This window comes from Dermochelys coriacea, chromosome 3 (assembly GCF_009764565.3).
Source record: "Dermochelys coriacea isolate rDerCor1 chromosome 3, rDerCor1.pri.v4, whole genome shotgun sequence".
Classification (NCBI taxonomy): Eukaryota; Metazoa; Chordata; order Testudines; family Dermochelyidae; genus Dermochelys; species Dermochelys coriacea.
Window position 1 is genome coordinate 92,204,380 of NC_050070.1, and position 24,671 is coordinate 92,229,050.

Genomic DNA, 24,671 nt, shown 5'->3' on the forward strand with positions numbered 1-24,671 from the left:
TGGGAACTAAAACCAAAGAAAAAGTTCCCCAAAGCATCTGCAAATGGAAACTGATGATTGTGACACTGATGTAATTAAGCCTCACAGCTCTGAGTGCATGAAGAGTTTGAACTGCTGCCTGACCTGTTTCTTGTTTACATATCAAGACTATTCAATTTTCACTTTTTCCAGTGAGTCAGTTTTTTTCTTGGATACAGTAGTTAGTTCTGAAGAGGAGTTAACCTTAGGACAATGGTACTAGTAGGTATTTATGTAACATAAGGGGATTTGGGGTTTCTTCCAAATCTCTTTCTCCCTTCCTCTGATCTCTCTTCTATCTGTTACCTCTTCTGTCTAGTTCCCCCTGTTCTCCCTCTCCAGCTCTTTTTTCTCCACTCCATCACTGCTTGAATCACAAATGGTCCTATAACTCACACTCCATAGCTAGTAAAGATATTATGGAGTGCTAGGGCCACATCCAGTCCAAAGATCCTCCTGCTAGGACTGCAATGGGCCCAAGGACCTTAATGGAGCACTGGAACCAGAAATCACAGCCTTTTGGCGGGTACACAGTTCTTGTCAGTGCAGTTCTGTACTCCCAATAGTCAGTGAAGAGTCAATGAAAATGGAAATTTCTTACTGACATATTGCATGTTTTTTTAGGGAAACTCACTATGATGAACCATCCTCCCTAGTTCTCTTCGGTTTTAGTTCACTGTACTAACCGCAGGACAACGTAGGCAGTACATCATCTTGCTGGTTTAAATAGCAGAATTACAAAAACCAAAATGACAGGTTTCAGAGTAACAGCCGTGTTAGTCTGTATTCGCAAAAAGAAAAGGAGTACTTGTGGCACCTTAGAGACTAACAAATTTATTTGAGCATAAGCTTTCGTGAGCTACAGCTCACTTCATTGGATGCATTCGGTGGAAAATACAATGGGGAGATTTATATACACACACAGAGAACATGAAACAATGGGTTTTATCATACACACTGTAAGGAGAGGTTTCAGAGTAGCAGCCGTGTTAGTCTGTACTGTAAGAAGAGTGATCACTTAAGATGAGCTATTACCAGCAGGAGCGGGGGAGAAGGAGGAAAACCTTTTATGGCGATAATCAAGGTGCACCATTTCCAGCAGTTAACAAGAATGTCTGAGGAACAGTGGAGGGGTGGGGTGGGGGGGGAGAAATAACATGGGGAAATAGTTTTACTTTGTGTAATGACCCATCCACTCCCAGTCTCTATTCAAGCCTAAGTTAATTGTATCCAGTTTGCAAATTAATTCCAATTCAGCAGTCAAAAAGGCTGACAAAGGAGGTGCTGTCGTCATCATGAATAGGTCGGAATATGAACAAGAGGCTACTAGGCAGCTCTCCAACACCACTTTCTACAAGCCATTACCCTCTGATCCCACTGAGGGTTCCCAAAAGAAACTACACCATTTGCTCAAGAAACTCCCTGAAAAAGCACAAGAACAAATCCGCACAGACACACCCCTGGAGCCCCGACCTGGGGTATTCTATCTGCTACCCAAGATCCATAAACCTGGAAATCCTGGACGCCCCATCATCTCAGGCATTGGCACCCTGACAGCAGGACTGTTTGGCTATGTAGACTCCCTCCTCGGGCCCAACGCTACCAGCACTCCCAGCTATCTTCGAGACACCACTGACTTCCTGAGGAAACTACAATCCATCGGTGATCTTCCTAAAAACACCATCCTAGCCACGATGGATGTAGAAGCCCTCTACACCAACATTCCACACAAAGATGGACTACAAGCCGTCAGGAACAGTATCCCTGATAATGTCACGGCTAACCTGGTGGCTGAACTTTGTGACTTTGTCCTCACCCATAACTATTTCACATTTGGGGACAATGTATACCTTCAAATCAGCGGCACTGCGATGGGTACCCGCATGGCCCCACAGTATGCCAACATTTTTATGGCTGACTTAGAACAACGCTTCCTCAGTTCTCGTCCCCTAATGCCCTTGCTCTACTTGCGCTACATTGATGACATCTTCATCATCTGGACTGATGGAAAAGAAGCCCTTGAGGAATTCCACCAGGTTTTCAACAATTTCCATCCCACCATCAACCTCAGCCTGGACCAGTCCACACAAGAGATCCACTTCCTAGACACTACAGTGCTAATAAGCGATGGTCACATAAACACCATCCTATATCGGAAACCTATTGACCGCTATTCCTACCTACATGCCAGAAGAGTACCCAGAAGTCACCTACTACAGGACAGGCCCAACAAAGAAAACAACAGAACACCATTAGCCGTCATCTTCAGCCCCCAACTAAAACCTCTCCAACGCATCATCAAGGATTTACAACCTATCCTGAAGGACGACCCATCACTCTCACAGATCTTGGGAGACAGGCCAGTCCTTTCTTACAGACAGCCCCCTAACCTGAAGCAAATACTCACCAGCTACCACACACCACATAACAGAACCACTAACCCAGGAACCTATCCTTGCAACAAAGCCCGTGGCCAACTCTGTCCACATATCTATTCAGGGGACACCATCATAGGGCCTAATCACATCAGCCACACTATAGAGGCTCGTTCACCTGCGCATTTACAAGTACTCCTTTTCTAAAAACCAAAATAAATTCTAGCACTGTGATAGATAGGTATAGAACAGGGATGGGCCACATCCGGCCCGTCAGATCATTTAATCAGGTCCTCAGCTCCTGCCGGGGAGCAGGGTCAGGGGTTTGCCCTGCTCCAGTGCTCCAGCCAGGGAGCGGGGTTGGGGGCTTGCCCCGCTCCGCGCAGCTCCCAGGAAGCAGCCGACATGACCCCCTCTGGCTGCTACATAGTACGTGGAGGTGTGGCCAGGCGGTTCTGCAGGCGCCGCCCCCAAAGCTCCCATTGGTCGGGAACTGCGGCCAGTAGACGGGTCAGTTTGCAGAGCTGCCTAGCCATGCCTCTGAGCCAGAGGGGGGACATGTTTCTGGGAGCTGCTTGCGGTAATCGCTGCTGGAGCCTGCACCCCGAGCCACCCCTGCGCCCAATTCCCTGCCATAGCCCTGACCCCTCTCCCACCCTCCAAATGCCTCTATCCCAGCCCAGAGCCCTCTCTTGTACTCCAAGCCCCACATCTCCAGCCCCACCCCAGAGCCCGCACCTCCAGCCAGAGCCCTCACCTTCCCCCATGCCCCAACAGCCTGCCCCATCCCTGATCCCCCTCCCGCCCTCTGAACCCATTGGTCCCAGCCTGGAGCACCCTCCTGCACCCCAAATCCCTCATCCTCAGCCCCACCCCAGAGCCCTCACCCCCCCACACCAACCCAGAGCCCCCTCTCACACCATGAAGTCCTCATTTCTGGCCCCACTCCAGAGCCCGCACCCCCAACCAGAGCCCGCATCCCCTCCTGCACCCTACCTCCAATTCTGTGAGTATTCTTGGCCCATCATACAACTTCCATACAACCCTGATGTGGTCCTCAGGCCAAAAAGTTTGCCCACCCCTGGTATAGAAAGTACTAGTGAACACTGATCACATGTTCAGGACAGTGTAATTTCTTTTTAAGTACAGACCAAGGTTACCCCTGTATTGGAAGAAACTACAGGTGGGAGCCATCTGAGAGGAAAACTCACTGTGACCTCAGGGATCTGCTGAAGACCAAGGGCTTCCACACAGAATCTCTGTGCCCCAGCACTGCCCTCCAGCCCTATACAGCTCTGCTGTGGCTCCTTGTCAGCATAGCTCAGGCTTTCCAGGCAGGCAGTAGCCCCCAAAATACTGTCTTACATAGACACTCTAGTACACTCAAAGGCTCAATTCAGAAATTAATACAGCCTGCGCCTGTATTTACTTGTGGGTAGAGTCCCCATAGAGTTGGGAGAGACAATTAGCATTTCACCCAGCCTGCCCATCTTGTCCCCTCCTCAACCACAGATCCCTGACCCTGCCAGTTGCTCTCTTCAGAGGCTGGAGATAAGGAGCCTGGTGCCACAGATCTGGGTCACTGCCCCATTCTCCATGTACAAAGAGTGAGATCTTCATGCAGAAGGCCCCTTCCCCATGGAGCTTGATGGGATGTACAAGCCCATTGTACCTCACTTCCTGATTTATGATTTCACCTTAAAGCATTTTTATTTTTTTTCTACACATCTAAGTTTGCCATGGTGGTGAGCTGTAGGGAATGAAGGTTGCTTTTGGCAGAACATGCTCGTGCAATAGCTTTCCTAAAGCTGAGATTTCTTTAGGTACTTAAATGAGGATCAATACTGTTTAAACAGTAAGGCTCCAAACCCACAGTGAGCTCTGTGCAGGCTGCCCCCTATGCCCACGGTGGAGCTCATTGTGGGATCAGGGCCTATAATAATTATTCTTCCACATCCTCATAATCTAGCATCCCTTTTACTGAAAAGCCATTCATGGAAAGCATGCCCTCAAACATAACATAAAGCTTGATCCCACAGCCCTTCTTCACCTATTCACTTGTCAAGTTAACAGTGCCATTGTCTTCAATGGCTTTAATTGTATAGATTCTGGTCTACGGTAGGAATTTACTTTGGTATAGCTACATCTCTCTGGGGTGTGAAAAATCCACACTGCTGAGAGACATGGCTCGTGACCTAACCCCTGGTGTAGACCAGGGCTAGTGAGTCCTACTGCTTTTTGGGGAGGTGGATTACCTACACTGACAGGAGAAGCCCTTCCATCAAGCATAGGTAGTATCTACATTGAAGCACTACAGTGGTGCAGCTGCACTGCTGCAGCATTTTAAAAGTAGACAAGCCCTCAGTAAGGCCTACTCGTGTCAGGGTTTCATGACTTAAGATGCACCGTTGTAAATCAGGAGTAAAGCCACTGGGGTTAACAGATTTAAAACTAGCAAAAGAAAAAAAAATCGGCAACCACATCTTTGTTTTCCTTATGAAATAATTCTATTCAACATCCGGCCACACAGAGATTTTGGATTTGGAAGGAAAAAAAAGAAAAAGAAAAAAAAAAGGGAGGGGGGGGTTAAATAAAGTAAGGGGAAGAAAAACAAAAAAAGCCAACTCGAGCCACTGATGCCCTTGCACACGTTTTGTGAGCTCAGTGCTCCGGCAATGTCAGAAAGAAAAGGAGCACTTGTGGCACCTTAGAGACTAACACATTTATTAGAGCATAAGCTTTCGTGAGCTACAGCTCACTTCATCGGATGCATAAATTTATTAGAGCATAAGCTTTCGTGAGCTACAGATGAAAGTGAGCTGTAGCTCACGAAAGCTTATGCTCTAATAAATGTGTTAGTCTCTCAGGTGCCCCAAGTCCTCCTTTTCTTTTTGGGGATACAGACTAACAGGGCTGCTACTCTGAAACCAGCAATGTCAGAGGAGCTCGCCCTTCATTCTTCCCTTCCTCCCAGATTCAGCCAGGCCATTTTGTTCCAAGCCTTTCTCCTCCTCTGGCCCAGCAGGTGGAGCAGCAGCTACTGTTTTCAAGCCCATTCGGAGCAAAGGAGCCCATCTTGTTCTCTCAGGAAGCCTCAGGAGGAGGGTCAGAGCTCAGTGCGCAGCCAATCAGTGCCGGGGCTGCCAGTTAACCGAGCAGAATGGGCTGTAGTTTAGTGAAATAGGAAAGCTGCAAAACAGTGTGGAGTGTTCCTGGTGTAAATAAAAGAAAAAGAAAAAAAAGTTTCTCAAGTCCTAGCGCTACAGCCTTGATCAAATACTAGCACTGGAGTTTGGGCTTTACAGAAAAATAACACATTGGACTTCACTGTGCTGCATTAACACCCTATTCCTATTGTGTGTGTTTTTTTCAAAATATGGCAAAGGTTCAGGTGAACAATGTAGTGGTGTTGGATAATCCTTCTCCTTTCTACAACCCTTTCCAGTTCGAAATCACGTTTGAGTGCATAGAGGATCTGTCTGAAGGTGAGTCGATTCCCCCCCAGTACGGATTTTAGAACCCAGGACCCCTAGTTGCTGGTTGCAGAAGGTTTCAACTTTGCAAAGGCCTGCTTCTGCGATTTAACACTTTCTCCTTCTCTGCCTCGGTGTGACGCGCTGCAAGGATGTGCCGGCAGGCATCCAAACGCTGTTTAGAAATGCTCGGTCCGAGGCTGGCGCGTTGAGGTTGAAAGGCGAGGGAAAGTTGATGATGATTGTGTCCTCTGCTGCGGAGTTGGGTGCTGCTGTATTTCGGCTCCAAACACTGCATTTTATAACGTAAGCTCAAGTTGCCAGGAACTTGTTGGAGTGGTGGTGGCCATGTTGCCAGCTTTGTGGGGGGCGGCTGGACGGGGGGTGGACGAGCACATCTCCGCATGCCTCCTTTTTGCTGAGCAGAGCAACGCGATATGCTGCCGAAACGTTACACGGAGTGGGGGAAACGCATCCCAGGAAATATTTTCATTGTCTTGACATTCGAGTTGAATATTTTTTTTGGGGGGGGGGGGAGGAGGGCAATCTTTCTGGGGGCGGCGGGAGGGTTGCTTAAAGTAGAGACTCAAAAGGTAGCTGCAGCACTTAGTATTTTACAAAATGTCTGAAAATAATCCAAGCAGCCGACTGGATCCCTTTACGGATTTAGTAGTATTGTGGATACTAAACCCCCCCGGAGAGGGAGGGCGGGGGAAGGAAATAATATTTCTAGAACTCACTTGAAAGTTGCTGTTTGTGGGCGAGCGGGGCGGGGTCCAGGTGTACCACGCTATGTCCTGCCAGCTGGGGATCTCAGGTTCAGTCTTCACACCTAAGTCTTTTGCTCCCCAGCCTATAGGGAGCGGGATGCAGCGTGCAGGGAGTGAGGTCGGCAATGTACCCACCCAGGGCCGGGTACAGAGGGCGCACTAGGCATTCACCTCTTGCATCGCTCAGCAGCGACTCCTCCAGGGCGGGTGACTCTCGCCAACTACTACAGCGATCCACAGGAATCGTCCAGAAGGGTTCACAGCAGCGACCCCGCCGTGTACTGGGCCAGTGCTGCAAGTTAATAAACAGGATTTTTACAGCAGAAAGCAAAATCTGCTTCTCTTCTGGCCAGAGGAGCCCTCTGGGACCACTGGTCTCGCCACTGGGAACGGGGCGTGGGCTCCCTTTGGCTTCCCTCAGGAGCACTGGCACAACAGGTGAATGAAGCAAGCTATTAGTGACCAGTCTGAGAGTTACTTAACTGTTGGAGAGAGGAGTGGGAGTGCCTGTGGCCACAACTCATTTGCAGCTTGCACTCTCTGAGCCCCCGTGAAGACGACAGATCCAATAGGTGCTAGTCACCCCCCCCCCCCAACATCTGATACATGGGGATCCCAACATTTAAGGGGTAGGGGGAAATGAACATACTTATTTTGGTTTCAATTTTATGGGGGGACTAAACAGTTCAAAGCTTTGGTAATGGGATATATGGAGTGTTTTGTACCTTTGTGTCACCAGTTCAAATCTAGCCCAGATTTGTAACTTTCGGTCACTGCTGTTTTACTATGTGTTGGTGGCTTACACAAAATGCATTTGGTCTAATGATCATACTTGCTGGTACTCTCCGTAGAGGCCCTGACTATACTCAAGATTTTCTTAAATTCTCTAACTGTTGCTCTAGCATTATTGCAACTCACCAGTTTTCTCAGTAATAGAAGTAAAAAGAAAAGGAGTACTTGTGGCACCTTACAGACTAACAAATTTACTTGTGGCACCTTACAGACTAACAAGCTACACGAAAGCTTATGCTCAAATAAATTTGTTAGTCTGTAAGGTGCCACAAGTACTCCTTTTCCTTTTGCGGATACAGACTAACACGGCTGCTACTCTGAAACCAGTGGTAGAAGTGTTAGTTTAGGCCAGCTGCCATTGTTTGTACAGATATGTGGGAAACACCTGTGCTGAGGTGGTGAGAAATTTTTTTAAAGATTTCTCTAGTGTAAACAAGGCATCTATGCCATGGTGCTCATCTTTCAGACTATTTGGATGCTATAGCTGGTGCAGAATGCAGCAGCCTGTTTAATTGGTGGTGCTCCAGACAAGACACAGATTACATCAGTGCTGCAAAGACTTCAACCCTCCCTTTCTATTTGTGTGTGTCACACTCAACACTAGATGGATTTAAATGAAAGTTGGACCAGGTTGATTAGTGGCTAAACGAGCAGAAATAAAGATGGCTAACTTCAATTTTTTTTGCATTATTATCCCTGTTTTCAACTGAGAATGAGAAGTACAGGTATAGCATAACCACCAATCACCGTGTGTCTACCTCCACATGGCCACAGATATTGATCTTTCATATAAGTCAGCAATTCTCAAACCATGGGTCAGGACCCCTAATAGGGTCGCCAGGGCCAGCATTAAACTTGCAGGGATCCAGGGCTGAAGCCCGAGCTTCACCCTCACCCAGGGCAGTGGGGCTTGGGCTGTGGCCCCTTCTCCCCCGACCCAGGGTGGCAGGGCTTGGGCTCTGGCTCTGGCCCCTGCTCTGCCCATCCAGGCTGGTGGGGTTTTGGTTCCACCCCTCCCCCTGGGGTCAGGTAGTAAATTTGTTGTCAGAAGGGGGTCACAGTGCAATGAAGTTTGAGAATCCCTGATATAAATCATTCAAATGATTATTATTATAGAATCTTTTCTTCATACATTTTATGAAGAAAGGTGTATCCTTACTTTAATTTTCAAACACTAATGTCTTGATCATTCACTGTATTTTTTTCCTCTCCAAATCAGACCAATCCCTTGCCAATTAAATTTTTTAACTTCATCTATTTAGTCAAAACTATTTTAAAAGTTACTGATGGGCACACAGTCCTAAACAAGTAGGATTTGATAGTTACCTTTTTAGCATATAATTTCTGAAGTAGCTTTTACTCCCTCTGCCCCCCCCCCCATATTATTCCTAGTCTCAGATGTTGTAAACTATCAGTACAGAATGACTTATACAGTGCTTTGGAACGGTGGCTTATAATGGATGTGCTATGAACTTTCCTGGCCTACACAACAATCCTCAATTATGTGTGGTATATTTACATAGGAATTGCCGTAGTGGTTCCAACCATTTGCCTGTCTAGTGTGATATCTTGTCTTGGCAGTATCCAATACCAGGTACTTCAAAGGTAGGCAAATAATTCCCATCCAGCACCTGGAAAATTATGTTGTGCTATACAAGGGGAGAGAGATGCCTTCCTGAATCCTATGAGTTATGCCATATAAAAAATAGACATACAAAAAAAGCTGTGTTAAATGATGAAAAATAGTGATTCGAATCATAAAGCAGCAAAGCTGTGTTACAGTGTTGCTTCAGTTGCTACAGTTTTCTTCCTTACTTAGGGCTAGTCTAAACTGGCAGCGCTTTAACATGGCTTCTGTGGTCGTGGCTCGCGGCACTGGGGCACTGTCTACACAGGCGCTTTACAGCGCTGAAACATGCTGCATTCAGGGGGGTATTTTTTTCACTCACCCTGAGTGAGAAAATTTGCAGTGCTGTAAATTCCCAGTGTAGACAAGCCCTTAGGCTCCTATCCTGCATTAGAAATGCCTAGCATAGACTCCTGTTTGCACCAGTGCAGTGTGTCTTATTGAAGACTATGGAATAGCACACGAGTATGTGCTAATGACGGTATATGCATGATCAGGGCATTGTTCCATACTGAAAGATAAGATGAAAATGTGTCACATCAGGGTTTTTTTTTTTCAAGGCACTCTTTTGAAACAGATTTTCAAATAAGTTCCAACTTAAAAAAAGAAAATCATCACAAAATGGCATCTTTCAATAAGAAAAACCCATCATAGTGACCTTTTATTGTCTGTTTAAAATGCAAGAATTCTGGCAGGTTAGTTCTGCCGTGTGTGTTTTAACCAGAAAGTGAAAGTTAAAAATAAGCGGAAGTAAGAGCTAATGGATGTTAGTTGATAGTTTGTTTTTAAACAGGGAGTGGGGGCAGAGAGTAAGCACAGCAATACAAATGGGCCAGAAAACCTATGAACTGTTAGCATTGTTTGGTTTCTTTAAATTGTATTATGAAACAATAAAATACATTAGATTTTACATAAAATGGTTATAAATTCCAGCTCAAGATTCAGGTTACATCCAAACACCAAAACCTTTACTGAGAGTATTCTGTAATCACAATATAAATTATGTATCTTTTTGTGTGTGTGTGTACGTACAGTGGGCTATGTATTCAATTAACAAGCTAGCTGCTGTTTAGGCCATGGCTACCTCATGTAAATGAGCTCTTCACTTTCTACACATCACTATTCCCTACTGTCACTATGTCCAGTGTCCCTCTCTCTCCATCCATGAGAGGCCTATGTCCAAAAATGGCATTTCACAGCCCTTTCCTGGGGGCATACCATTTCTGAATAATGTTGGCAGCAAAGGCTGTACAACTTAGAAAGCTCATGTAGAGTTGTATTGGTATAATTAAAGTGGTATAATTATGCTAGTAAATTTCCCCTTGTAGACAAGCCTTTAGTCTTTCTGGACCAGCAGCTATGGAGGCTAAATAAAGTCCTAAATAAGCAAGACCTGGGACCCTTAGCTGGAGCTGACTTGTTCAAAGAGAGACAATTAAAATAAGTGCAAGTTGTGGGCATTTTTTAAAACGTTGTTTTTGTTTTAATGTAGATTTGGAATGGAAAATAATTTATGTGGGTTCAGCAGAAAGTGAGGAGTATGATCAAGTTTTAGACTCGGTTTTAGTAGGACCTGTTCCTGCAGGAAGGCACATGTTTGTATTTCAGGTAAGTTTATTATTTTCAATATTTCTAAAACAATTGAGTTAATTCGGTGTTTAAAGGGGACAGCCTAAAGCAAAGCAGCATTTCAATAATATATTTTTTTCCTAGCACACATCGTTTTGTGTCAACTCCTTAAATCTACTGTTCCTTACTTTAAGGCCTTGTCTGCACGAGCCCTTGTTTTTCCTGAAATTTCCTACTGCTACAGCTCCACTTGTGGTATCAGTGAGGGAATGGGAGGAGGGGGCTAGTGTAGACAGGGCAAAGTTAGACAACACAGTAGTTAAAAATGCCAGTTAGCTGGTCTATGATACCACTTCCCAACATTTGTACCACTGGTGAGGTTATGGTGGGGGTAGCAAGTCAGTCTTCACTAAAAAGATTAATGGTGACCAGATACTTTACACAATTATTATTATTAACAAGAAGGGGACAGGAACACAAGCCAGAATAGGGAAAGAACAGGTTAAGGAATATTCAGATGAGTTAGATATACTCAAGTGGACAAGACCTGATGAAATTCATCCCACAGCACTTAAGGAATTGTCTGAAGCAATATCAGAACTGCTAGTTCTTATCTTCAAGAACTCATGGAGGACAGGTGAGGTGGCAGTGGACTGGAGAAGGGAAAATATAGCACCTATGTTTAAAAAGGGGAACAAAAAGGACCCAGGAATTATAGACCAGTCAACCTAACTTGGATACTTGGAAAGATATTGGAACAAAAATATTAAACAATCAATTTGTAAGCACCTAGACGACAACAGGGTAACTAGCAATAGCCAACATGCATTTGTCAGGAACAAATCATGACAAACCAACCTAATTTCTTTCTTTTACAGGGGTACTGGCCTAGTGGATCAGAGGGAAGAAGTAGATGTGATAGATCTTGATTTTAGTAAGGCTTTTGACATAGTCAGTCCTACATGGTAATCTCATAAGCAAACTAGGGAAATGTGGTCTAGATGAAATTACTATAAGGTGGGTGCACAACTGGTTGAAGTTCTCTTACCTTTTTCTTTAGGAAAGTACCTGCAGCCCAAAGTATATTAAACTTTGATCATCAAATTTCACAAGAGGGCCTGGGCCTGGTTAATACTTAAATGGGAGACCACCAAACATAGGTGGCAACTCCGTGGCTGCTCCAGGGCTGGAGCACCCATGGAAAATAAATGGGTGCTCAGCACCCACTGGCAGCCGCCCCCAGTCAGCTCCTCCTCCTTCCCCCAGTACCTGCTTCCTGCCAGCAGCCCCACTGATCAGCACTTCCCCTTTCCCCCCAGTGCCTCCTGTGATCAGCTGTTCCATGGCGGGCAAGAGGCACTAGCGGGGAGGAGCTAGAACGTTCAGGGGAGGGGGTGGGACAGGGCAGGAAGAGGCAGGGCGGGGCAGATCAGGGGTGGGGCTTTGGGGGAAGGGGTGGGGGCTGGGGAGGAGCCCAGGGGAGCATCCCCCCACCCCACCCTGCACATTAGAAAGTCAGCATCTCTGCCACCAAGAACAAAGCAGGGCACTGCAGGAAGTCATGCTGGTGATTCAATAGGCAGTATTTTCTTCCCTCTGAGTCAGTAACTGAACCAATTCCCCAGCATAGGATGCTGTGTTGCTGTAGGTGCAATCTTTTGATAAGATGTAAAATCACAGTTCTGAACACCTGTGGACATTAAAGATCTCTCCACACTTTCTGCACAAAAGTGTGACTTGGTGGTACTGTTTAGACTAGGAAAATTAGGTGAGTTTGGCAAACATCTAAATAGTTTACATATGTTGACTAACATATTGTTAAACAATGCTTTGTACCTAGTATAGATGAAGACAGTGGCATTTAAAAAAGATGTTAACTGGTTGTGGTTACTAGTAAGGGACAAGCTAATGACCATGACAAGATAACATGTTTTAAAGGCCACTAGTCTTTGTCTATGCCAGGTTCGAAGTGGCTTTAAAAATGTGTTAACGCACATTAACCAACACTGAGAGAACACACAACATGTGACAGATGTTTTGAGTCACATCACTTAATGCACTACTGGAAGGCATTAAGATACTGCAGTGATGAGTGCTATATAAGAACCCATATAGAATGCAACAGACTACAACATAGATTCATAGATATTAAGGTCAGAAGGGATCATTATGATCATCTAGTCCGACCTCCTGCACAATGCAGGCCACAGAATCTCACCCACCCACTCCTACGAAAAACCTCTCACCTATGTCTGAGCTATTGAAGTCCTCAAATCGTGGTTTGAAGACTTCAAATGTTTGCTGAACACTTCGTTCTCCTAGTCTAGATGGGGCCATGCCTTTCTATAACACTATTTGCTTAATTAAATTCTGTCTATTTAAATGCTCCCTGCAGTTTCAAGGCATTATTTTCACTCTCTGTATAAATCTGTTGTGCATCGATGGAGTTGCTAAATCTCTCCCCAGAAGCCTCCGCATTTCATTGGCAGGTGAAGGGAAGCAATTATTGTATGTGCACGAGTATGTATATTTTCATATAGGGCCAAATTTTCTGGTGGCGTAACTCTAGTAAGTGGAGTTAAGCCAGAACCTCCAGTGACGTGATTCCACAAACTCCCTTGAATGCCTATTCCAGCTCTCAACTATCCTCATAGTTAGAAAGTTTTTCCTAATATCTAACCTGAATCTCCCTTACTGCAGATAAAGCCCATTACTTCTTGTCCCACCTTCAATGCCAGTGGACAGGGAGAACAATTGATTACCATCCTCTTTATAACAGCTTTCAACATACTTGAAGACTGTTCTCAGGTCTCCCCTCAGTCATCTTTTCCCAAGACTAAAATGCCCAGCTTTTTAACCTTTCCCCCTAGGAGATTTTCTAAACCTTTTATCATTTTTGTTGCTCTCCTCTGGACTTTCTCAAATTTGTCCATGTCTTTCTGTGTGGTGCCAGGGCCTGTACACAGTACACCAGCCTTTCCAATGCCAAGTACAATGGGAGAGTTACCTCCGATGTCTTACATACGACACTCTGTTCATACAGCCCAGAATGATATATGCCTTTTTCACAACTGCATCATATTGTTGGCTCATATTCCACTATAACCCCCAGATCCTTTTCAGTAGCACTACTGCGTAGCTGGTTATTCCTCATTTCGTAGTTGTGCATTTGATTTTTCCCTTCCTAAGAACAGAACTTTGCACTTGCCTTTACCGAAGTGCATCTCACTGATTTTCAGACCAACTCTCCATTTTAAGGTCGTTTTGAATTCTAATCCTGCCCTCCCAAGTGCTAGCAGCCCTTCCCCCATTGATTTCATCTGCAGATTTTAGAAGCATACTCTCCATTCCATTCTCAAAGTCATTTTTAAAAATATTGAATAGCACTGGACCCAGGACAGACGCCTATAGTACCACACTAGATATGTCCTTTCATTGGACAGCAAACCATTGATAACTAGTCTTTGAGTACTGTTTTTCAACCAGTTGTGCACCCACCTTATAGTAATTTCATCTAGACCACATTTCCCTAGTTTGCTTATGAGATTACCATGTAGGACTGACTGTGTCAAAAGCCTTACTAAAATCAAGATCTATCACATCTACTTCTTCCCTCCGATCCACTAGGCCAGTACCCCTGTAAAAGAAAGAAATTAGGTTGGTTTGTCATGATTTGTTCCTGACAAATGCATGTTGGCTATTGCTAGTTACCCTGTTGTCGTCTAGGTGCTTACAAATTGATTGTTTAATATTTTTGTTCCAATATCTTTCCAAGTATCCAAGTTAGGTTGACTGGTCTATAATTCCTGGGTCCTTTTTGTTCCCCTTTTTAAACATAGGTGCTATATTTTCCCTTCTCCAGTCCACTGCAACCTCACCTGTCCTCCATGAGTTCTTGAAGATAAGAACTAGCAGTTCTGATATTGCTTCAGACAATTCCTTAAATGCTGTGGGATGAATTTCATCAGGTCTTGTCCACTTGAGTATATCTAACTCATCTGAATATTCCTTAACCTGTTCTTTCCCTATTCTGGCTTGTGTTCCTGTCCCCTTCTTGTTGATAATAATAATTGTATAAAGTATCTGGTCATCATTAATCTTTTTAGTGAAGACTGACTTAAAACAGGCATTATACACCTCAATCTTCTTGATATGATCTGTTAGCTCTCCTTCCCAGCTAAGTAGTGGACCTACATGTTTCTTCACCTTTCTCTTGCTCCTTATGTATTTATAATTTTTCTTATTGCCTTTTATTTCCCTTGCTAGTTGTAACTCATTTTGTGTCATAGCCTTTCGATTTTGGATATACTGCCTGGCTGCCTTGGTCCCTGCCTGATTTTGGATAACACTGCCTGGCTATCCCCATCACACTGGTCCCCAAGGGGTGTAACATCTCTTCCTTCTGCTCAGTAGCCAGAGACCCTAGTTAAGGTATCTAGGTTGGGTTATGGATACTTGTAGAATCAAGGAAACAGGAGCCAATGACATATGATCAAGCAGCTCAATAGGCCACAGTACTAGCATGTATAATAAAATATTAGAAATATGTTTGACTGTAACTTTCCCAGCAATAGTGCAGTGCTTAATTGCTGCTCTTGTATTTTTTTATCCCAAAATTTGTAAATATGAAGCAGTTTAAGCAATGTTCCCTTGAAGAAACATGCATTGTTACAAGTCCTAGGTCTAGGGTGAAACAAAAAAATTCAACAGTAAATTATAGCCAAAAAGCACTTCAGAAGATTGGGGTTGAGCTCCATTTTATGATGCACATTTTTTTTAACAACAACTAGCCTGCCACTGCTTGATCATTTAGAAAGATTAATGCATATTAATTAGGCCTGAGTTACTGGTTGAAAATGTGTCAGAATTTCTCTCCAAGTTAACAGAGAGTTGCATTTAACAACACACACTGTAACAAACTTAGTTATGGGGAGGGAGACAAATAGGGTTGCCAACTTTGTAATATTTAAAAACTGGACACTCCAGCAAGAGTGCTGGAACCTCCCCTGGTCTGTGCTTTCTCCCCAACGTCCCACCCTCCCTGCCTCACCTCTTCCCCCGCGAGGTCCTGCCCTCTGTTTGCTCCTCTTTCTCCCTCCCCCCTGTTGCTCACTGCTTTTCCCCTCTTCCACCCGCCTGGGTCAGGAGAGACTTTCCTGCGAAGCTGGGGTCAGGAGCTGCAGCTGCCCAATGCAGGTAGGAGGTGGCCCTGGATGAGTAGGAGGCTGACGTGGGTGATGAACTGGCACCTCCACACATCCCCCCCATACAATAACTAGACTTTAGGTGTCCGATCAGTAGATCTGACCAGATACTATCAGGTCCCCTTTTCGAACGGACTTTCCAGTTGAAAACTGGGCACTTGGACACCCTAAAGGCAAAAGACAAACTGCTTCCTTCTCTCATTAGCCTGTGGGATAGCTCAAATCTCACGGCAATTCAGTCCCTTCTTCTTGCTGAAGTATGATTTTCAGTTTTTCCTTACCAGATTAATCTGTCAGCTATGAAAACATATGCACCCCAGTGTAACCTCACAGACCTCATGAAAAATAAACCAGCAAGGTTTATAATTCTTTCAAGGTTGGGGTGGAGAACAGTGGCACAGCAGGTTTGGAGGAATATTAGTGCACCTGCCCGAACTATAGATTACCTGGTAACTGGTCAAAAAAACCCATTTAAGATGCAAAAGCTGACTATTCATATAGGTTTCAGAAGCAACAAAAAACAAAGAAATAAACCCTGGAGATTGAATTGCTATGTATCTCTAGAGAGTAGTGCCCTAAATCCAAGGTTGCAATTACTGAGAGAGCAGTGTAGATGTGCTTGCACTCTATCTCCCGACTATGCATGAATCATCAATTTAAAATCTGTGCACAGCCATTGCTTAATCCACATGATGGATGTGACATACAACCCTACGGCCCCCTGCTAGATCTCCATATATTATACAATTGAAAATGAGGTAGATCAATCTGTATTGTTTCAATAACCTTTTCCTTTTACATTTTAGGCTGACGCTCCTAATCCAGGACTTATTCCAGATGCAGATGCAGTTGGTGTAACAGTTGTATTAATTACATGCACCTACCGAGGCCAAGAATTTATTAGAGTCGGCTATTATGTAAACAATGAATATACTGAAACAGAATTGAGAGAGAATCCTCCAGTAAAACCAGACTTTTCTAAGGTAAGAAATGTTCTTATTCTGGTCATGTATTCAAAGAAGGGTTAACATAATAATAGACTTTCTTTCTTAAAAAACAAAACCAAACAATTCCTTAAGCCAGTGATACTCAAACCTCAGTGGTTCAGGAACCAAATTAGTGATCAGCATTACCCAAAAGAGCCACAGTAGTGTGAATTCATCGTATTTACTATAGTACTATATATTTGTATTTAAACAGTATGCTGGGGAAATATTTAATTTATATATGTAATTCTCACAGCAAAATGAGTGACCAAATATTGTTATTTTATCAACTAACCATAATAACATAATATGAGTTAATAACATAGCAAAAGCATCCTCATAGGTTAATAACTTAGACTGGTTAATAATTAAAATCACGATATTTTAATATCATGTGCTGCAATGACCAACAGGAGACACAATAAAGAACCACTTGCGGCTTGTGAGCCTCAGTCTAAGTATCACTGTCTTTAGCCATACAAAACTAGCCATCAAATCAAGCAAAAATAAGACCCAGAAAACAAATTTAAGGTGACACATAGTTATCATACTTTTGAAGGGGATTGGGATACAGGGTCTTTTATCCAGAATTCTTCCCAGATCAGTAGCGATCGGAAGCTATTGCCATCTTATATGGATTATGTGAAAGGAGTTGTTGGTCTCTTTCCACTTCCTAATGGACAAATATCCATATCACAAATATCATAATTGATATCCATATTAACAAAAACTGGAGATGGGCCAAATTTGGGCTGTGGAGACTGTCCTGATTAGAGTTGGTTGAATAATCACATAGTTGATAAGTCACATATTTGACTTAAAAAAATCAAAACACACAATCTAAACTAAGAACATGAGCTTAAAAAGAGTGTCTGTTTTTTGTCAAACTAAATCAGGACTAGCATTAAAATGACTTGTCAAATAAGAATTATTTGGAACACAACACCGCACAGAGGGAGGGCATTGGCACATGTCTGTTCACCTGCGAAGTGTTCCACATAGGCAGACCCCCGTGGAAGTCATTGGGGTTCTATAAGGGCACAGTGGTCTGCCTCCTTGGAACACCTTGTCAGGGTCAGGGCGTTATTTGCATGGAAATTTAAGGAAGTAATGTATATAAACTGATGTTAGAAGGCTAATGGGAGAGGGTAATGAGGTAAAATTGTAACAACATCCTATCGTTTACCTATAATGGGAAAACAATCTGAAGAGTGGACCAGAATAATGCATGTATTGCAATAATTAGGCCAGCGAAAAGCCATGTATTCCCAAAAAATGATACCCAATATAACTACGCTTAAATTGTGGATCAGTAAAAGACACTTAAGGCCATGATTTTCAGAAGTGACCAGTGATTTGGTGTGCCTAACTTGAGACACCCTACGGGGGTCTAATTTTCAGGGGTCAGGTGCATAGCAGTTCCTGAAAATCAGGCCACTTGAAGGGGCCTCGAGTTGGTCACCCAAATTTGCTATTAACTTTTGAAAAGCTTCACCTTAAATCTCCCATATGTTCCTTTCTTTCCCCCATTTTTTATTTTTCACTTTATAATCATTTCCTTTAATGACATTTTTATGGTAAAAAGAAAAGGAATACTTGTGGCATCTTAGAGACTAACAAATTTATTTGCCACAAGTACTCCTTTTCTTTTTGCGAATACAGACTAACACGGCTGCTACTCTGAAACCTGTCATTTTTTATGGTGTAAATGCTAAAGTTTTGGCCTCTAAATATCCAAGTTTCTTCACAAGTACTTGAACTAAAACAAAACAAAAAACCCCTCAACTACTACTATAATCTAGTATCATTTGTTTATGCAAAGTTAACTTTGCTTTTAACAAAGAAGCAGCAAACTACTTTTGAACTATTTTCAATCACCAATACCCCAGAAGGTTCTTAATTTTATCTAGCAATTTTGGTGACAGAGCAAACGATGAAAGTGCAGAATTCTTGGCTAAATTAGAATTCTTCTGTGCAGAATTTAGACATTTAGTTTGAGTTGAAGATGCATTGGTTAAAAACATATTATAATATTATAACTAAGCAGATCAGGTTTGAAAATAAAAGGTTGTCAATTTGGGTAAGAGGAATTACTCAATGACCGTTTTTTCTTTCGAGAAAAAGGTCAGTTTTTAGCTCCGGGACAGAGTTTTCCCATGACTAGTTTAATAATTAATTGATTGTACTGTGATCCATATGCAGTGACTTCGAGGGATGGTGTAGATTGCTGTCTTCCATTTGGCAAGAGTGTGTGTGTGCAAGAATCAGAGACATAGAACTCACACTGCTAAGGAAGCTAAGCTTTCAAGATGAGGGCAGATGGTTCTGCAACATGGGAGATTCTGGTGTCTTAAACCCTGCTGTAATATGCACATTTTCAATAGTTAACAACAAACTTTCCAAAGTATCTTAATAAAAAAGTAGAAAGGAGGCAGTGAAAAATGAATCAATTTTTTGGCTGTATCCATACCTGTCATCTTGTCAAAAGAAAAATAAGGGTCAACAATACTATCTAAATGGGGCCAGTTCACCTTCTTGTTCCAAAGCTAAGCAAGTTTTCAGATTTTTTTTAATAGGAATTAAATTAAATACAATTAAGTCAAGATCAAAATGTGATCTAAAGCACACTTATGGGAAAAAAAAAACCTCAGTAATGTTACTAAAATGAGGAAGGATTGCAGGATCAGACAAGAATAAAGAGACACTGGATGTAATTAGAGTAAATAAACAGTATTACCTGTACTACTTTGTACTCTGTTACACAAACTGACTGATTACAGTCAGTTTGTGTAATTCACTGTTGCAGGTTAGTGCCTCAGACTGTGACTAGATTTTTTTGTTTGTTTGTTTGTACCGTGACTGGATAATTTAATTCTGTGCTGAACATTTGTATATATGCACACTAAGATAAACACACTCAAATCTCATGTTTAGGGTGGGATGTTAAGAAGGAAATCTACCCCCTTCGGGTGAGCATGGCACATTTAGCTTGGTGCAAGATGAGGGCTCTGTCATCCTCTGAAGCAAGTTTGGCCACTGAGGCAGGATATTGGACCAGATGGATTGATTCTGTATGGTAAACATCTGTTCCTGATACATATGCAGCATCTGTAGATTAAAATTCAAGTGCCATAAATTCATAGAGATTAGTTATGTTTGTACAAATCTATACAGAAATCTTGCATGCACACACGACTAATATACTTTCTCCTCCTCCAGCTACAAAGGAATATTTTGGCATCTAACCCCAGAGTCACAAGATTCCACATTAACTGGGAGGATAACACTGAAAAACTGGAAGATGCAGAGAGCAGTAACCCAAATCTACAGTCACTTATTTCTACAGATGCATTACCTTCAGCATCAAAGGGGTGGTCTACATCAGAAAATTCATTAAATGTCATGTTAGAATCTCATATGGACTGCATGTGACTACCATCGTTTTGATACTGTACATGTGTTAAGCTGTAAAAACAACCAGAACTATTTGCCTGAAATTCCTTAAGTACATAGTCAACAAACAACGTGAAGAAGTTGTTTTAAAACACCCTGTAGAAAGTTTATAAGAAAAAACCAGTATTTGAGCAAATTGTGGAATATAAATACAACTATTTTTAAGTAGTTTTTTCTCTAATTTTATTTGCTCTAAACATAATCTGATTAAAGTATATGTATTATTTTTCTCTTTCTCTGTAAATACAATTAAAAACCTAAAGAACAGAAAGTTAAAAATATTTAAGCACAGATGGAATAGTGATGACTTGGGCTCGTCCCTAATATCAATAATGAATACAATTTCATTGCCCTTTAATAATAGGTTAGTAACAAAACTGTTTTTTATAACTTTTTTTTCCCCCTTTCCTTGCATTTTATCTCTAAAAATAATCCTAAAATGTCCCCTCCTGTGAAAACAGACAGCACAGTATCATTTTAGGTGCAAATGTCTATGCCTTTCAAGGCACATACTTGTTACTTAAAGCATGCAATTTGAGATCTGCCATCTGCTATCTTGGATTTTAGGACTTGATTTTTTTAAAATCTCCTCCTGCTGCTATTAAGTCATGTTATATAGTCTGTTAAGAACAATATTTCTTTTGGAGTAGGTGGGTGCAGCAAAGAACTCTCTTTCAACTATGTTAATGGCTTGCACAATTGGTTGAAAGGTTTCAAGCAATTACAAAATTTAAACTTCAAAATATATAGCATGAATACTTAGTAAAAAAAAAAAATTGCTCCCTGTGGGATTATGATGTACAATCATGGCCTGGTACATTCACTTTTTTAAAAGCCTCTTTATTCATGTAGTCTGTTTAGATCGTTAATAAGAGGTTGAAGTGCTTCATCCTACCTTAGCTTCATAAAACAACTTGGGTTTAAGACATTTTAATACACAATTTTATTATCTTTGTATTGTAGTAGTACCCAAACGTACAATTTAAGATTGAGGCTCCACTGTGATACCACTGTACACAAGTGCTCACACAATACCTGACCTGAAGATCTTGAAGCTAAAGACCAAGCAGTAATTGCACAGATTTGACATTTAATAATTATAAGACTAACAATTTAGCTGTTCTTCCAAATCCTTTCATTAATCTTATTATGTGAGTCGAGGCAAAGAGGTGGATAGATTATGCACGCCTATAGCTGATATAACATTTGTAATCAGTCTGGTAAGAACATTGACACTATGAACCTGTTACGTTCCAAAACTTATTTCTCTTAAAGGAAGGTAAAGCCCATGATGATTGATCACTTAAAAGAAAAAAGGGAGCATTTTCTCTTATCCTCCAACATTGCTTAGGAAGGATGCAGGTGCCCTAACTAGTAAGAATTTCTATTATTTCAGGGCATTAGTGAGATTGTCTTCATTTTTAAATAAACACTTTTGATCAAATTTCCACCTAGGGCAGAAGGTGCACTGAATGAATAAACTGATTCATATTTTTGAATATTTCCTCAATGTACACATAATAACAACAAAAACCCTTCAGGTTTTAAAATAAATACAGTTGTAGATTTTCAAAGGTACAACAGACAATTAGGTGCCCCATTTGCACTGAAAAACTATAAGAGTTCAATGCCTAACTGCATTTTTTGCCTTTACACAAACTACATAATTGGGTCTACCACCATCATAGCTACAATATAGTGGCAACAGAACTATTCCACCGAGCTAATCATCCCAGATTGCATCATCCAGAGCAGTGGTCCCCAAACGTTCTTATTATTGCTATTCCCAGAAGACTGGCAGGTGCCGGACACCCAGCCACCGAAAAGCGGCAGCAGGAAGAAACATCGCTGCTGAAATGCTGCCGAAAACCGGCAATGCTTTTCGGCAGTGGGGTGTCCTGCGGGCGCACAGAAATGCCCCGATGGGCACCATGGTGCCCACAGGCACCCCATTGGGGACCCCTGATCCAGAGACTAGACCCAAGCACTGAGTGCTCTGAAAAGCTCCTATCCTAATTTGCAGAAAATATCAACTGTATTTAGGAGGAACTCACTGAGGCTGTACACTTGAAGATGGACTGGATGTCATTAATCAGCCCCCTTCCCTGACAGAATTTGGCCCCATCACATACTAGTATCCATTACGAATAGTGGAATACCATTTGCAAAACCAATTCATGTATGGTGAAAGCCAGAGAAGAGAAATTATGTCCACTACTAACAGTTTCTCAAAATCTCCTTCAGAGAAATAATTTTTCCTTTCTTCCTGAACAATGCAATAGAGTGCTTGATCATCCAGATACAAACATGTAACACAGGTCACCCCGCCAACCTCACATTTCTAGGCAAAATCATTTAGAACTCAAACTCCAACATCACGTAGCACCTGCCAACATCGTGGATTCTTCTCAACTGATTTTCAGGCCAAGGCACAGTGCAAAGACAGCCCTAGTGGCACTAAACAATATGGCAATGAATAGAGGCTCTCTCTCCATGCTCATACTACCTGACCTCTGTGAAACTTTCATTACAGCTAACCTGATACAGGCAGTCCTCGACTTATGATGTTTGACTTACGACATTTCTGAATTGACACTCTCATTTGACTTACGACAATTGGTTTAGACTTTACGCTGCTTGGTCGCGCAATTCCAAGTTACGACGTTTCGACTTATGATGTAATTTTCAGGAACCAGTTGTGTCGTAAGTCCGAGGACTGCCTATACATGACGTAGCTTGAGTAGACAATGCAGCACTACAATTTCAGGACCAAAAGAATGATAAGGAGATGAGCTACTCTTCCCACACCAGCCCTCATCTGTGGATTCCCCTCCCTTGTCAATATCTATATGGGACCTATGTCAAAAATAAACTGATGACACCTTGCTGTGCATTTCCTTTTCCAGATGAAGCAAATCCCCATCGCAAAGGTGTCATATTCTTGTATGAAGAGGAGTTGTCCTAGCAGACAAGGTAGCATTACCTTGTAGTAAAATGTCCTCTTTCACCTTCCAGTTTGCTAGGAAGCTTTGTCCCTCTCTCCTAGGCAATGCTATGGTCACAGTGAGCCATATATTTGTTATCTCCAAACTGAATTACTGCAATTCATTGGATGTGGGTCTGAAGATGGCAGGAAGGTAGAGGCCCCAAATCATACATAATATGGTTATTCACGCCCCCATTTTGATAGGCTGCTGTGATCCAAGCCAGTCAACTTCCATTGATAATCCTGATCTTCAAGGCCATCAATAGATCAAGACCAGCTACATTAGCTACCACATCTGCATTCATGACCCACTCAGACAACTCTCTTGCCTGGGACAACACACTCAAAAACCCCATAAAGCATGAGCGAGTCTGGGGACAGATCATTCTGACACATGGGGCAACAGCTGTTGAACGAGTTTCCAGAAGAAGTCAGACGGATTCAGAGTCTGATCACTTTCAGGACATACTTCAAAACCTCCTCTATGACAATGCTTTTCCACAATCACCAGATTAAAGGTGGAAGAAGAGACCACAAACAAACAAAATGCATGGATATCCTCCTCTGCCAGAGAGTGGAAAAGAGCTGAAGACTGCTCCAGTAGCAAGCTCAGCATTTTCTTGAGCAGCTCTTGACTACTACAGTAATGGGTGGTAACCATATAGAAAACCCTTTAGCTACCCATGTATCTGCTCTGCAGTATTTCTCAATCCTACAATGAACAGTCAGCAATTTATATATTTTTTATTGAGACTCACATTTTTGATATTGTGACCAACTACTTTTTAATATAGGATTCCTGGATTGGGTCTTTCTACCTTGGGAAAAAACCTGCAAATTAGAAATTATTTCTTCACACAAAACAGGAACTGAATAATCTAAAACATGTAAAATAATTAACAAGGAAAGCAACATGATTTAACAACTCTCAAAACATTACTATTCTGGGCATCTGTTTGAGTTGCTGCATAAAAAATTAGTTCATAAAGTCAATGTTTTAGGGAGAAAAGTATAAACAGTCTAAAAACAATGCACTTCAAAAAAGAAAACACTGTGACCAAAAAAAAAATACTCATTCCAAGTCCTCAACCAGTCAAACTGAACGCTAAACATCAAGGTCTCAAGGACATGCTTGACTTTACGTCATTGTTAGTCCACTAAATATCTTAATAGATATGCTACCAGAAAAGCATAGATGGGGTGGCTCCTCCAAGGAGTCACTTAGCAAACATCTATCCTTATTTTGCTTAGCACTTCTTTCTGATTCAGGAAGCACTCTTCCAATACCTTCTCTTTGCCTTTTGGAAAGAATCTGTACTGTTTGTAAATTAACAGAATCCCCATTTTACCCCCATTTCTCTCTAATATCCAGGGTTTACTCAAGGCAAAGACAGGTTTCAGAGTAGCAGCCGTGTTAG

The 24,671-nt window shown here is 42.3% G+C and overlaps 2 protein-coding genes across 7 annotated transcripts in view; one reads left to right on the top strand and one right to left on the bottom strand.

The window, feature by feature from the left end:
* MCM9 (minichromosome maintenance 9 homologous recombination repair factor) overlaps window positions 1-24,671 on the bottom strand; it is a 73,857-nt gene that overhangs the window by 19,745 nt on the left and 29,441 nt on the right. Inside the window, exon 8 of one of the 6 annotated variants that reach the window (XM_043510877.1) lies at window positions 16,808-19,922. The exons of the other annotated variants lie outside the window; for them this stretch is intronic. Coding sequence (XP_043366812.1) covers window positions 19,771-19,922 — 152 coding nt within the window. The 3' untranslated portion in view covers window positions 16,808-19,770. Of the gene's footprint in view, window positions 1-16,807; window positions 19,923-24,671 lie in introns of those variants that run through there. 6 annotated transcript variants of the gene reach the window in all.
* ASF1A (anti-silencing function 1A histone chaperone) lies at window positions 5,536-20,493 on the top strand. Its single transcript, XM_038394415.2, has 4 exons — window positions 5,536-5,878; window positions 10,548-10,663; window positions 16,635-16,811; window positions 20,034-20,493. The coding sequence occupies exons 1-4, from the start codon at window positions 5,770-5,772 to the stop codon at window positions 20,244-20,246; spliced, it is 615 nt and encodes a 204-aa protein (XP_038250343.1). The 5' UTR covers window positions 5,536-5,769; the 3' UTR covers window positions 20,247-20,493.